The sequence below is a fragment of the Zonotrichia albicollis genome, chromosome 11 (assembly GCF_047830755.1).
Source record: "Zonotrichia albicollis isolate bZonAlb1 chromosome 11, bZonAlb1.hap1, whole genome shotgun sequence".
Taxonomy (NCBI): domain Eukaryota; kingdom Metazoa; phylum Chordata; class Aves; order Passeriformes; family Passerellidae; genus Zonotrichia; species Zonotrichia albicollis.
The window spans coordinates 16,790,307-16,805,646 of NC_133829.1; the positions used below are offsets into that span (position 1 = coordinate 16,790,307).

The window sequence follows — 15,340 nt, forward strand, 5'->3', positions numbered from 1 at the left end:
TTTTAAGGCCTCTGCTGTGTACCCTGCTGCAGCCCCCAAGGTGAGGGGCTCTCCATTGGTCCTGGCATGCCCACATCCCTCCTGGCATGCCCATAACCCTTGGAGATGAAAGGACCCCTCCTTCCAAGCTCTGGCAGCATCATTCCCCTCTGTGCCCCTTCAGTCTCCACCAAGGTGGTCCCTAAATGTGCATCTCCCACGTTCTCCTTTGGGACGGGATCTGGGACATGAAGTGATTTGGTTTTCTTTTCTTTAACAGTCTCTTTAAGAGTTTCTTGCAGCCTTTTAGTTTAAATAAAAAGACATGTATAAATTACTGTATTTCAAGAAAAAAATAACCCAAAACACATGACCTGAAGGCAGCAGCTCCTTATAAAGGTTAATCTAGAACATTTGTAAAATGTCTTCATTTATGACAAAACCAACTTAGTCCTGGGACTATGAAAGTCACAATTCCCTTGCCCCTGCTGTTGTGCCAGGTCTTGGTGGTACTTTAAAGGTGAAAATCACAGAGGAAGGGGATGTTTATTGGGAAAGGCATGGATAAAGCAGGAGGGGGATTCAGAGGAGAGAGGAGGAGGTGGGATGTCATCCCGGCAGTCCCTTTTTCCAAGGCTGGGGATGGTGGCTGTGGCCATTTCCATGCTCCTCTTGCTCCAGCTCCACTGAAACTCCAGCCATTCCCTCTCAGCTGGCCAGGGCAATCATGGATGGAGGCAGGAGATGCACTGAGAGATGATCCATTCAAAGAAAAGCAGCTCCAGCTGCCGTGAGGGGCTCGAGCCCATGCCTGCGGGCCCAGATAACCTGCCAGCAGCATCCCTGTGTGTCCCTGGAGCACCCTGAGCTGCTGTCCACCCTGAGCAGCACCCCAGAGGGTCCCTGCCAAGGAATCAGCATCCTGGATGATCCTGATGCTGGTGGGACCTGAGCACCTGCCTGCAGGGCTGCTGGTGGTGTTGGCATCCTCAGCTCTGGGGACTCAGGACCTTCCCATTGCTGTCATCGTTTGGCTGTTGCCCTTGGCACATTCCTCAGTGCCTCCTTTCCCTTGATCTCTCTGTGGCTGTTGCTTTGCCACCAGTGCCTCCAGGCCAGGGCTACCTGGGAGAGAGGAAGGAATGATTAGGGAGGGCACACCTCTACATCCTGAATATTCCCAGCTCCAGCCCAGCCCCAGGAGCAGAGCCTCCCCAGCCAGCTCCAGCTGCTCATCATCACATGAAATCCACATACATACCCCTCAACCAAATGACAAACAAATCCCAAAAATTCCCAAAAAACCACTTTGGAAGAGGAGTTACTTACTTGGAAGGCTGCTGGCCAGTCTCTGAGCTTGAATCTGAAAGAAATAAAGGTGCTGTTAATGGCCTTGAGCAGCAACAAAAGGTTATCTGGACACAGCAGTGAAGTCATCAGCTGGATGGGACAGCCACGGGTGACAGGTCTGATGACACTGTGCCCTTGGATGGGCAGAGGTGGCCTGGAACTGTCTGAAACCTCCTTGACATGCCCAGGATGAGTTTTCTCCCTTCCAGCTCAAACTTTACCCCTTCCACAACCCACAGAGGGAAATCTGGGCAGAACCCTCAGTAGGACAGGGATGGTGAGGCACCTTTGGATGCTCCCCAAGAACAGCAGCACCTGGATGGCAAGTGCAGCTGGAACATCCCAGGGACCCATCCTAAGGAGATGCCAGGCTACCTACCGAGCTGCTGCTGGATGGAGCTGTGCCAGTGCAGGTTGAGCAGGTCAGGGTAGATTTCAGGAAGCCACTTGATGGCCAGGAGCTTCAGCATGCGGGAGGTGCAGCTCTTCAGCTCCAGCTCCCTCAGGTGCCTCTCCTCCGAGAGCGTGGTGGGACGCAGCTCCACCTTGTGCTTCTGCAGCACTTGGTCCACGAAGCTCCCGGGCAGCTTTGGGAAGAGCTTCTCCTTCACCACGTGGATGGGGATGAAGATGGCTCCTGCCCGGACCACGTGTGGGAAAGGGCAAGCGGACATGAAGGTCCTCAGCTGGGAGAGCAGCTTGGTGAGGAGCGTGGCCACGTCCTGGAAAGCCAGCCAGATCTCCTTGCCATTGCTGGGCTTCTGAGCATTGGGAGCCTTGGAGCCATCTTTGGGGCTGGGCAGGGATTTGGGCATCTCCCCCAGCTCTTCTGCCAGCTCAGCCTTCTTCAGCCACTGCCGCAGGAGCTCCGGGGAGGAGCGCGACACCGAGCCCGAGATGGTGTCACACAGCAAGGTGTGTAGGGAGCTGAAGTACTGCCCTGAGGGGGTCCCTGAGGGGATCCCAACCTTCTTCACCACCAGCACCTTCTCCTCCTCTGGACTGGGGGGGGCTTTGGGAAGCACAGTCTGGGGAGGGTTTGGGGCTAGGGAGATGCTGACCTGCGGGCTCGGCGGTGGGAATGGGGGGTTGCTGGATGGAGAGGAGGCTGGGGGAGCTGGAGTGGGGGTGCTGCTGGGGGGGCTGGGCTGGGGGGCTTGAGAGCTGCCATCCTGCTGGGGGGGCTCCGTGCTGCCCAGGAGGGAGGGCTGCAGCTTGTATTTTTGGAACATGAAGTTGGCTGAGCTCTGGAAGCTGCTCCTGTCCCCTGAGTCTGCCTCAGGCACCCGGGGCTGCGCCCCCTCTCCCAACCCCACCTTCCCTCCTGCAGCTTCTTTCTCCTCCTTATCCTCTCGCTCCAGTGGCCCCTCCACACAGCCAGGGGGTCTCTCTGTGTCCCCAGCTTCCACCAGTCTCTTCTTGAAGCTAAGGTCCAGCACCATGTCCTTAGGGGGTGGTAACTCCTTGCTGCCCACCCTGTCAGGGCTGCCCTCCTGAGACTCCAGCTCTTGGGGCACAGGCTTTGGCTTTTTAGGGACGCTCCTGTAACAGCTTTCCCCTTGGCTCTGCACAGCATCACTGCCCGACCTCGGGCTGGGCACCAGCGAGACGTCTCTGAGGGCAGCAGGCTCCTGGCTGCCAGCCGTGCTTTGTGGTGAGGAGCGCTCCCACAGGTGCTTCCTGCAGAACAGGATGGGGTCTGTGCCCTTGGCCTTCTCCAGGTACTCCTGGTAAGGTGCCAGGCTGAAGACGTTGTGGATCACAGGCATTGGTGGGGAGGATGACAAAGCCTTGGTGTCCCTCAGGTCTTCCAGCCCTTTGCTGGGGGTCACGGATGGAGAAGTGCAGATGAGCTCCTTGGCTGGATCCGTGACCTTGCAGGCATCTCCTTGTCCTGGTCCCCCATGGGGGGTGTCCTGAGGGGCTGGGCTGCTGTTCCTCCTCCCTGGGTACAGGGGCTCCTCCTCCCCTTGCCTGGGTTTCTCCCAGCTCCCTCCTCTCTCAGGAAATGTCTCAGTGAGCCCAGCAGAGCCCCCAGAAAGCTTCTCTGGGGCGCAGACAGGCTGGAAAGCGCTGCTGTGCCTCGGTGCTGCTCCCCAGTGTGGGCTGCCTGCCCTGTGCTGGCCACAGCCCAGCTCCGTGCCGGAAAAGGAGCCCTGGAACATGGATGCACCGCCCGGGCTGAGGGCAAACCCTGGATACCCGCTGTTCCTGGGCAGCTCAGCATCCCTGGCACCCACTGCCCTTGGCACGTAGGGCTCCAAGGGGCTGGGAAAGTAACTCCTGGGCTCCTGGGGATTGAGGTAGGCGCTGGGAAAGGGCTCCCTGCTCCCCACATAGCCAAAGCTGGGCAGGGCACTGGGCTCCCCCACATTGGGAGCTGTGGGGTGGTAGAGGGGGCCAGATCTGTGGAGTGACAGTGGGTAGGGGGGAGGTGGGAAGCACATTGCTGACCTCTCCTGGATCACTGGGCTGCTGTCAGGTGGCTGGAGCTTGGGCCAGGGCTCCAGGCTGAGGCTGGGGACTTCTGGCACCTTCTTCTGGCTCTGGGCAGAGGAACAACTTGCTTCCAGGAATGGGGTGCTGGGGGGTGGCCCATACTTATCAAAGGTGAGGCAGTAGTGGGGTAAGGCAGCGGGGGAGCTCAGCTGCTCCCTGGAAGGCAGGGCCAGGCTGGAGGACAGCGGCAGGAGGCTGTGGTCAGCACCAGGAGCAGTCCTGTGGGGCTCGCTGGGGTGCAGAGGGTGGGTGGCAGGAGGCAGGGCCCAGTGTGCCTCCCCTGGTCGCTGCTGCAGGCTCTCTGCTTGTGCTCCCAGCAGCAGAGCCATCCTGGGAGCCAGGAAGGAGGCGGGGGCTCCGTACACAGGCTTGGGGACTGCCAGAGGAGCTGCCTTCTTCACCACTACTGGCTTCTTCACCGGCAAGGGGCACCTGGGACTGTCCAGCTTCTTCCTGACCATAAGTTGCTCCTGGCTCAGGCTGTCCTTGCTCTTCTGGGTGTCTGGGGGCTGCAGCCTGGTGCTCAGGCTCTCTGGGGGGTACAGCAGCAGGCCCAGCAGTGGCCCCTCGGCCGGCACGGGCTGGCTCAGAGCTCCAGGGCCATAGTGCAGGTAGGTGGGCGTGGGGCTCCAGCCAGCCGGGGGCTGCTCGGGGCCCTCGGGGCTCTGCAGCGGGCAGGCAAAGTAGGAGCCCTTGTAACTGAAATGGTTTCCAGAGCCAGGGTGGGGCACGGGGCTGGATGTGCCAGGGATTTTGCCGGGCAGGCAGCTGGGGGCCGGCGCCAGACGAGGCAGCTTCTTGAGAACCACGGGGCCTGCAGACTGCGAGTACCGTTTGGAGGCCATTTATACCTCGGTGCCGCTGTCCCCACGGGAGAGGTGAGCTGGCCTGCCTGGAAAAGAGAGACAACAAGCCATGAGCAAAGCAAGTCCCCACAGCCAGCAGCCTGTGATGGCACAGGGTGCCAGAGGGCTACAAGCCATCCCACAAGGTGAAAGTGTGGATGCTAACAGCTGCTCTGGAGGCCTCACAGTCATAAATCACCCCAATTAAACCTTGACCAGTCTTGGCTGTTGGGGAACCAGCAGAGACCGTTAGGGAGGCAGAGAGCTATTGGCCACTGAGCTGGGGGGTAACTGAATTCACCCAGTCAGGACCAACCACGCAGGGTTCCTGAATCCATATAAAGGTGTCACCATCCGCTGGTACAAGCAGGGGACATGATTTTACTGATCTCAGAGTGCTAAGGACACACAGCAGGGGACTTTCAGTTTAATCACAGCAGCACACCTTTACTGAGGGCCAACAACAATTATGCCACAGAGAGAGAATCAAAGAAAACAAAGTAAAGGGGAGAGAGAGAGAAGTGATGGTATTGCTACCAACAGAGAGACAAAGTCCTCATGGTCCAGCCAATAGATTCGTCTTCATTCCGTGGGGAATCATCAAAGTTACCTCAGAAAGTTACTCTTTATAGTCTTTGTCCAAAGTGAGTGGCACCTGGCCAAGAGGTGAGGAAATTCATGGGCTATGGTGGAGGGCCTGTTGCTCCATGAAGCAGGTGTAAGAGTACAGAGCAAGCTGCTCCGTGCCAGTCCCTGCCCAAAGCAGTGTACCGTGGCAGCACAGCATGCTCACCTGCAAACAATCACTTGGCAAGCATCCACCCCAACCAGCCAGAACTCCAGTTGGGGTCTTCAGGGTCTCTGTCCTTGTGAGGGTCGTGAGGCAAATGATGGAACACGGGGATGCAAGTATTATTGGAGGAAAAGTTGTTGTACAGGTATGGACCCTCTTTTCATGCAAACTGAGATAAAATGTTATGAACAGGCTCTACAAGCTTCGCTGTCATGGTGTAAGAGGCATGGACTGGGCACAACCATGGAAGCTGCTTTTAGTGTGTGTGGTAAATAGGTATGATTTGTGGTGACAAAATTGAAACAGTAATCAATGTTGATACAGTAATTAATATTTGGAAATAACAAAACAGTTAAAAGGTGTAGTGCCAAGAAAGAAAGGGAGAGAAGGGGTTCCAACCCACCCCCTTTCCTGCAGATGTTCAAGGCGGGAAAAAGCAAGTGATAACAGCTACTAAAAATTAACAGAAAGAAAGTAAAATCTGGTTGGGTCCCAGGAAAATGTTAATTATATGAGATTCATTGCTTTGATGCTTAAATATTATATTATGTTAGTTTTGGCTTACATTATACTAGCTTGGTGCGCATGTGTAACACAAAGGTGAATTAAAGGACATCGAGGAAGAGGAGAGGCCTTCATCAGTGACGACCCCCAAAGAGTGGTGCAACCACCTGAAAGAGTGGTGGAGCGTGCACAGTAAAGGTGGTGATGAGGGTGGAGGCAGAAGTGTGATGAATCCAAAATGGGAAGAGATGGCATTGATACACGGCATAAAAGGGGGGATTTTCGCTTGACAAGCTCGTACATGAGGTGGCAAGGGTCCCAGAACCCTGCACTCCACACCCCATGCAAATTTTTTTTTCCTTATGTGCTGTTATTGGAACCAAATTATCCCTTATTTTAACCAAATTATATTGTCAATATTTCAAGTGTATCCGATCTTACATATTTTCTAAGCTATTCAATTAAAATTGCTGCTACCTCTAATATTATTTGGTTTTTTGATGATGGGATAATTGGACAAATATAACAGGGACATATCAAAAGCAGAAGCATGATAGCTTTTAAAGTTTAACAGTTTGTGAGCAAGTCAAATGCAATTTTCTTTGTTAGTGTAACTATGAATGTGAAAAGTGTGCAGCATACCACCCTGAGAAGCCGTGCTTGATGGCTCTGGGACATGCTTGAAAAATCCTTTTTGATGGTAGGAGGGAAACACAACAACTGGTAAGGCCAGACTTATCGAGATGGACGCAGAGCCTCATCCAACCCAAGCTTATTATTTGTGTCAATTATTTTGGACATTGTGCAGGGTTTGTCACCCTGTCTGCAAAGGGCCCTGCAGAAGACAACAAACATTGCCTTTGTATTAAAAACAGAAAGGGGGAACTGTGGTGCCTAACAGCTGGCCTGGAGGCCCCACAGTTATAGATAACCCCAATTATAACTTGAGGTCATTGGGGAACCAGTCTGGGCCATTACAGATGCAGACAGCTATTGGTCACCAAGCTGGGTGGTAATTAATTCAGCCAATCAGGCCCAACTGTGTGGGCTTTCTGAAAATGCATAAAGGGAACTGCAATTAAAAAAAAATTTCCTGTTGCCACATGAACCTCGAGAGTGGTGTCATGTGTCAGTCTCAGCTGCGACATGAGGGTAACCCAGGTTCTTGTTAATTGATCCCCTGGGGCTGATTAGAGTGAAACTATGCTGATTGAGTTTATAAATATATATATACATATATAGAAATATCAGGTTTATTTTAGAACAATTAAGTTGCAGTGGTGCTGTTTTGGTTATTATCTATTGTAATAAAGCAATATAAAAACACAAAAATAATACTTCAAAAATGCCTAAGGAAAAGAGAAGGTAGGAAAGGGTAAGAGCAGAAAGATCCCATTACCCATGGATCTTCCAACAAGACTGGGAGGTTGCAATGGCATGGTGATGATGTACCTGGGTGAGGGAAGGGCAGGAAGCACAAAGTTCCAGGGGTTAATAAAATGTTCAGGCTCAGTGGGAACAGCCAGGTACCTCCCCTGGGGCAGGGAGTTTTACCGGGATGATGTAATGCTGCGGATCACGGGACACCTCTCCGTGTATTTGTTTGCCTGTGACACAACTGCTTGTAGGTGCAGATAGAGGCCAATTATGGCCCATCAGAGGGGATGAATACCTACAGGCTAACCACGGCACTGGGCAGGATTTGTCTGTTATCAGCCTCTCCCCTTATCTTGTCCGACAGGTAACTACAGCCTGCCCCTCTGCACTTGGGCACTTGCTGCAAATTCTCCATTGTTTGAGGCATTAACCATGAACATTCCAGCCTCACACACCACCCGCAACTCAAACATTCCATCAGCTCTCTTCTGCTGCTGCTCGCTCCAAATCTCACACCGTGGTGGCTTTCAATATACTGGGACAGGAGGTCATGTTGTTGCCCGATAGATAAAGGACACAAAACTCGGATAAGTTTTGTGCGGTGCTTTATTAAGGGCCCTGGAGCCTGTGGACTAGCGTCCCAAGTCAGAGCCCCAACTTCACGTACAGGTGCTTCCCTTTTATATGATTTGCATACATGCGATTCATAACAAGGTCTCCAAGAAACAGTTCCCCTTGCCTAGCGACAGACCCCTTGTAATACATTCCTTAGCTCACAAACAAAATCATAAATCTTCTGCTTATCTTATTGTATGCTGCCTCCAGACAGGTTAGCATTCCTACTTTCCTACACTGGTTTAAATGTTTATTAAGTTCCTAAGACTACCTACTAAGTTACACACAAAACCCAACACATACTATCAACGGCTACAAAACTGTTTTTAACAAACCAATTCGCACACAACTCATAACTAAACTGTAATTAAACATTTCGCTAAATTTCATTTCTTTTTCCAACAATAGGACAAGTTTTCAGTGCATCAGGCAGGGCTCAGATCAAGACAGGGAATCTCTGCACATCTGAGTCCATTTCCACAGGGGAATGTCACTGCAGGTCCAACACCCGTGTGTGCAGCATTAATAGGAATGCACAGTCTGCTGTACAATTCTACAGCGTGGCCAGTCCTGAGGGCTTTAATTGTGCAGGGATTTTCCCTTTCCACAGGATCCGACCCTCCCTGCCCGTGGAGGCACTCCTGGGAGGCTGGTGGGGCATTTCTCCATCCACCTCCTTGGAAAAGCCCTGGAAAGCTCTGGCTGCTTTGGTTCCACAGCTCAAGGAGCATCTGTTGCGGGCACCAGGAGCAAAGCTGGGTCAGCTCGGGTGAGGAGCCAGCAGCCACAAACCCAGAGTGCCCAAAATTCCCATCCCCGGCATCACCTCGTAAAGTAATGTGAGGTTTTTACGCCCAGGCAGCAGCTCAGCCTCTCCCTCAGGGGATCTGGGGCTGCAGTGGGGTGGGGCTGGCCCGCAGGGACAGGAGGTGGGTGCCAGCAGGTGGAGCTGGCAGCCTGTCCCAGCACAGCCCTGCCTCCCGAGAGGCCCAAGTGCTCTCTGAGCATCAGCTGGCATCACCCAACGTCTCCTGAGCATCCCACAGCCCCAAGAGCAGCACTGGACCATCAGCCTGCATCCCTCAGCATCACCTGAGCGTCCTGCACATCACCCAAGCAGCCCAGGACAAACCTGAGCCTCACTCAGCACTCTCCCAGCATGGCCAAATGTCACCCTTGTCATTCAGCACGGCCCAGCACCTCCAAGCCCAGGGATGGACTCCCTGCAGTAGGATCTCCTCCATTTTGGGTGGTTTTTCCCTTTTGTGGCAGCGTTAGCAGGGAAGCCGAGGAGGAAGTGGAGGAAGAGCACGTGGAGATAAGATAAAAGCCACATCAACAGCAGGGGAAACAGGGCAGATATGGAGGGAGACTTGTAGGGGAGATAAAGGAGAGAGCCACTGGTGCTGCTGCAGCTTTGCCAGAGGGGACCAGAGCTCCCCAGCTCAGCCCAGAACAGCACAGCCGAGGCTGCACCCCTCACTGAGCCCTCCTGGCGGGATTCTCATGCAAGCTCCAACAATTGATCCCTTCCCAGGAAGGACACTGCTCCCCTGGATCCCCTGGAATCCCCCACGGGAGCCGCGGTGCTTTCCTCCCTGCTCGCACCCTTGGCAGCAGCTCCCCCACACCATTTCCAACAGTTTCAGCCTCAGGATAAATCCTTGGGGTCATTCCCAAGATGTGCAGTGCCAATTCAATTTCCAGCACTTGGATCCAGGGAAAACAGCTCCCTTCAAATAGAAACAAGCTTGAAGAAAAGCCCAGGCTGGGTTCTTTTCCTTCCAAAAGGGATCTCTTGGGAGGGTGGTGTTTAAATCCATCTCCCTGGGAGATGCTGCGTGGGAGGGCCATGCAGGCGTGGGATCCTTTCCCAGCTGGGACAATGTTAGGGGAGGACAAGCTGGGACAGAAATCCAGGATCTTGTGAGTCCCGATGTTTCCCCACTGCTGCTTCCCTTTCCCAAAGCCCCGGGGATCTGCAACTCCCCATGGTGGGGACATTGTGACACCGCTGTCACCACGGGAGCGGGTGACGCCACCGGGCACGATGCAGCCGCCCTGTTCCACCCAGCTCCGAGTTAAATTCTGCCTGGAGGGCTGCAGGGCAGCACGAGTGATCCCAGTGCAGGAATTGTCTGATAGGGCTGAGCTCATGAACCAAATTCGGCACAGGGGCTCCCTCTGTCCATGAAATCCACAGAGACTTTGCCCAACCTGTGCCATCCCCACACCTGTGCCAGGACAGGAAAACTGCTCTGCTTTTGCTGTCACCACCAGCCTTTTCCTTCGGGGACTGTCCCAGCCAGGGGGAAGGAGAGGGACACGTGAGAATCAGTGCGGGGGGCGATGCTTGAAGAACCCCAACACATGCAGCCAGTAATTCCGAAACCCTACAGCTGAGGAAAGCAGCGGGTGCAATAAACACAACCCCCTATTCCTCTTTTTTAGTGTTCTTTTCCCTTGTCCCCCCTCTTCCCTCTTCTCAGGGCTTTTTCCCACACGGGGCCGTTTGCCCGGGAGGGAGTAAAAGTAAAACCAAGCTCAGAGTGAACACGTGTCCGCAGCAGCGAAACCTCCCTGATAAGCTCCGGCGGGAGCCTTATCTGCCGCGTTTTGGTTGTCCAAAGGACACGGGGAGGGCTCCCGTTCCTCCCCGGCCTGCCAAGGCCGTGGGGAACACCTCACACATCTCTTTTTGCCCCGATAGCCGCCAGCAATGCGTGGGTGTTATCAGCGGAATTTCCTGCCCGGGATGCGATGCCCGGAGCGGGAGCCTCTCCCCGCACTCTCCCGCCTCCTCCACCGCCACGTGATGGCAAAAGCAGCCGCCAGCTCCCGGCCGAGCCGCAGGAATCGAGCAATAAAAGCTCCTGGAGCCGCTGGCACCCGGCAAGCCCAGCCCCCCGAGGGGCTGCGGCACGGGGGGGGCCCGGGCTCTCCCCGCACTCCAGCGGGAAGGAGGCGGGTGCCCCCGGCCGCCTGCAATCCCGGTTCCACAACCTCGGGGATTTTGGGATCGTGCCCTGGAGGTCACCGTTCCCATGGCCGGCGGGCTCGGATGAGCTCACCAGCATCGCTCCCCCAAACTTCGGGCATTTGAGAGAACAAGCAAGCGGCCTCAGCTCCCCATCATTCCACATCTTGTCCCTTTTTCACAAAGTTTGCAGCTGCCCAGCTTCTCCCAGGCGGGCAAAAGCCCAGCCGGAGCCTTCCCGTGGACCAAGCCCGCTGCTTTTTAAGGCAGTATCCCTCTGGAATGCATGCACCAAGCCACGGCTGGTCTGAGATTCAAGCTGAAACTTCCCCTCTCCCCCAGGGAATGCTCATTTTTATTTAAAAACCCTCAAACTTCACGGGGCAATGAGTAGTCGCCAGAAGGGCTCAGCGACTGCGTCCCCTTCTGCTTGGGGAATTAAAACTCCTCCAAAAGGCATCGATCCCATCCCGGCCCATCGATGTCACTCACATCCAAGGCTGGCCACGGTCACGGCTGGGACCCCCTCGGTGCCGGCAGGCGCTTGCCAGGACACGAGGTGTGGATGTGGCAGGGCTGCGTGGCCGTGGCCGTCCTTGTGTCCCCTCCGCACAGCCACGGCCACCGCATCAGGGTGGGCAGCACTCCGGCGAGCCCCACAGAAACCTCTGGCAGGAGCTTGAGCGCACTCACGCTGCGAATCAGCCGCATGATCCAAAGTGTCCATAAATGGGTAAAATCCCGGGATGCGGAGCTCACAACCCGTTTTTCCTCGCACGGCCCGAGGAGAAGCAGCCGATCCCGAGGGAGGCGTGCAGGGCTCCCCCCCTGCCCGAGGGTTTCAGCCGCGGGGGGAGCCCAGGGCAGGCGCGGAGCTGGCTGGGGGTCCCCCCGCCCCGCTGCCCCCGCATCGCTGCGCGGCTCCTGCGGGACGCGCATCCCTCCGGGCCCGCACTCACCTGCGGCTGCGGCGCGGGGCCTCCCCCGGCGCATCGCTACGGGCTGGCCTGGGGGCTCGGCGCGCACGGGGAACGGGGGGGCGCTGCCCCTGCTCGGCCGGCAGCCCGCCTTGTGCGGAGGAAGTGGGAGGAGGAGGAGGAGAAGGAGGAGGAGGGCTGGGTGTGCGTGTGGGCCGGCCGGAGGAGGGGAGGGGACGGGACGGGACAGCAGAGGACAGCCCAGCCACATGTGCGCTGAGCTGGGCTGGGCTGTGCCCTGCGCTCCGAGCGGGGTCTCTCGGGACGAGAACATCCCCCGCGTTACCGGGGTCACCCACGGAGGGGTCCCCGTTACAGAGAGCCCCCCATTATAGAGGAGGCGCCGCATGGGGAGCCCACGGTGTGCAGGGGAGCAGCCCTCATTTTACGGTGACTCATCAAGGGGACCCCCATTTTGTGGAGCCCCCAGTGAAAGGGCCACGATTTCAGGCAGTCCCCATTAGGAACTACCCTCCCATTAAAGGGCGACCCAATTACGGAGAAGCAACGTTAAGGGCACTCTCCTTACAGGCAGCCCCCATTAGGGAGAGACCCTTGAAGGACCCCTCATTTACAGGCAGCCCCCATTAGGGAGGGACCCCTGAAGGACCCCTCATTTACAGGCCGTGCCCATTAGGGATGTGCCCCCATAGGGGGAATCCCATAAGACAGGAGCCCCATGGAGGGGACCCCCGGTGCGGGTGTCCCGGCTCACGGGAGGTGATGTGGCTGTGGGACATCGAGGGGATTGGTGATAACTCCGTGCCACCCAATCCAGTTTAGGGGCTCCACGGCTGCCTGAGTAACAAATGGTTCAAAAACGCGTGCACGGCTCACCCGGACAGCAAAGACCTTCATATGTAATATTTTCTGATTAATTGGCGCCGCTCAATAAAAGCGTGAATCATCTTGAGCCATGAGCGCACCTTAGGCGGAGTCACCCGCCTTGTATCCGGGTGTGCTTCTTAGACCTCCACCGGTGTTAAAGAGTTTTATTTCCCAATTTACCGGCAGTCCCCACGAAGAGGACCCCCCATTTCAGCCCATGCATTGTGGGGGTTCCTGTGAAACAGGAGCTCCTTTACAGAGCACAGAGGCGCCTTCCCGGGATGCGGCCGGAGGTCCGGCTCTGGCCGCACACAACTCTCTGTGCCCACAAAAAATCGCTTTCCCATTCCGTCTGCAGAGCCAGCGATCCGCTGGCAGCCTGGGGTGGGCTGGGGATGGCTTCTGAGCCCCCTCAGAGTCCCTCCCCGCCCCAAAGCACAGCCCCTCCTCCTGCATTTAACCCCTGCCAGCCCCAAGCATTAACTCGGAGCGTTTATCTAAGGAGTCGCGTCTGGAAAAGTCCATGCAAACATTCCCAGACTAATCATTAACCCTCATAAAAGGCACGTAAATATGATTAACCCAGTGACACAGATCCTGGGAGATTAAGTGTGTTGCCCAAGGCTGTGGAGTGAAGCAGCGGCAGAAGCTCAGCTCCCTCAGGCAGCGAGAAATAAAGATTTCTAAGTGAAAAAGAAATAATTCCCCTTTTTCATGACTTCATGGAACAAAGACCGAGAAAGCAGGGTTTAAATTCTCCTTTCCTTGGCCTCACAAGCATTATTTTCCACTTACAGCTTTAATTTATAGCAGTTTTGTGGCAGCAGCAAAGAAAACAAGGATCTGGGAGGAGCAGGCGTGGAATTCCCAGTCCCTTGGCTCCAAAGTTTACACACACTGCTTTGTCTGGAGCTCATCGATCAGGTGCTGCCATTAATATTCTCTTTGGTAACGCAATTAGAGAATAGTTATTGCATTCAATTATGAAATGTTATATATTAGTGTGCCACACAGAATAGTTAATATATATTAAAACAAGCAATTGGGTGGATAATACAGGTTGTTATTTAGAGTTATGGGCATTAAAACTATCAGTGTTAATTTTGACCTGACTGAACAGAATCACAATTCCCTCAAAATGGCAGATAATCCCTTCAAGCTTGACTTGGCTCATACATTTACATAACTTTACTCAAGAAACACCTTTCCTCATACTGGTTTGGCCACATCCCTGCTGCCAGGCATCCAGCTGGACTCTGAAAGCTAAATTTCAACAACATTTTCTCAATCTTCCATTTCTCTGGTGCAGAGAGGGGAGCTTCTACCTGCTGTCCCAGCAAATACCTTCTGTTTTGTTCTTTCTCCTGGGAATTTCCTTCTCTCAGCTCCCTGTGTGGTTCCTGTCTGCCTTGGCAACTCAGATGTTCTGAGCTGCTCCTTGTTGAGGCATCAAACCTGCTGGAACAGGAGACACAAACTTCAAAAAAAATCCTCATGATTTAACTTTAATTGTTTTAATTTTTATATTCATTTTTAAAGACTTGGGAGTGTGTCTTTGGGGGAAAGGTGGGTGGTGATTCCCACTCAGGGCATGGCCATTCCCACCCTTTTTGCCCCTCCAGCCATCAGCATCCTCTCTGTTTGGTACCCAGTGATGGGAGCAGCCCCAGAATCCCCACAGGCTTGCTGGGGAGGTGAGGATTTGACTGATTCAGTCAAATTTTGGCCGTGTGGTTTTCAATTCTCTTTTTGAGGCTTCTCAGCATCTCTGTTCAATCTGTTGTTTTCTGGGCTGTGGCTCCCCCTCAGTGCTCAGGAAAGCTGCAGAATTCACATTGTCACTGCCTGCAGGGTCCCCAGATTCCATGTCCCTGTGGGACACCCATCCTGGGGCTCACCCTGGCAGACACAGGGATGTGGGAGCTCCAGGTGGGATTTTGGGCATCCAGGCAGCACTTGGAGTTCATTGCCGCTCCACAGCCACACCACTTCTCCCATTCCCCAAAAAGGGTCGGTTCTTGCCCCAGCTTTTGCTCCCCAATTTGTCCTGGTGCCAATTCAGCCCCCCAGGAGGATTTAACCCCCTCTAGGAGGGCAGAACCCAGAGTGATGGAGACAGGTGGGTGGTCCCCAGCTCAGAGACCTGTGGCAGATCTGTCCAGGAACATCTACCTTTATTCATTTTCCCTCATTTTTCCTCTCTTCTCTTGGATTTGCTTCCCCATAATATCATGCTTTAGGCTCAGGAGAGATGAGCTACTCAACTGATGCCCTGGTAACAGGGAGAGGTGGCATTTAAAGGTCACCTGCTGCCACAAACCCCACGGCTTCCCTGGTTTCAAACACAACAGCCCTCCAAAATGACCTTGGGTTTGCTCCTAGGGACCACAGAACCCCTCTCCACACCTCAAATCATCAGGCAATCCCCCAAATTATCCAACAGAGACAAAACAAAGATGGTTTCTTTGGCTCAGGAGCCATTTGGAAGGGAGTGGGAGATGGATGGAGCCCTCCTCTGTAGATAAAACACATCCCACAAACGGAATGAAGGCAAATCCCCTTGGTCCCCCCCCAAAAAATTCCCCAATTCCATCCC

The 15,340-nt window shown here is 54.5% G+C and overlaps 1 protein-coding gene across 3 annotated transcripts; it reads right to left on the minus strand.

Annotated features, from left to right (window-relative positions):
• Window positions 1-506: 506 nt before the first annotated feature.
• Window positions 507-14,216, minus strand: C11H15orf39 (chromosome 11 C15orf39 homolog). 3 transcript variants are annotated; one of them, XM_074549549.1, is made up of 4 exons: window positions 14,089-14,216; window positions 1,709-4,720; window positions 1,309-1,342; window positions 507-1,104 (listed from the first exon to the last, which is right to left on the minus strand). In XM_074549549.1, the coding sequence occupies exons 2-4, from the start codon at window positions 4,671-4,673 to the stop codon at window positions 1,101-1,103; spliced, it is 3,003 nt and encodes a 1,000-aa protein (XP_074405650.1). In that variant the 5' UTR covers window positions 4,674-4,720; window positions 14,089-14,216; the 3' UTR covers window positions 507-1,100. The 3 variants fall into 3 exon arrangements, with proteins under 3 accessions (XP_074405650.1, XP_074405649.1, XP_074405651.1); XM_074549548.1 differs by lacking the exon at window positions 14,089-14,216 and adding an exon at window positions 11,899-12,061; XM_074549550.1 differs by lacking the exon at window positions 14,089-14,216 and adding an exon at window positions 11,432-11,880.
• Between the last annotated feature and the right edge of the window lie 1,124 nt (window positions 14,217-15,340).

Coding starts and splice junctions, on each gene's coding strand:
- C11H15orf39 (XM_074549549.1), bottom strand. CDS start 4,673: ATGGCCTCCAAACGGTACTCGCAGTCTGCAGGCCCCGTGGTTCTCAAG. Junction 1,343..1,708: donor CTCCATCCAGCAGCAGCTCG/GTAGGTAGCCTG, acceptor TATTTCTTTCAG/ATTCAAGCTCAGAGACTGGC.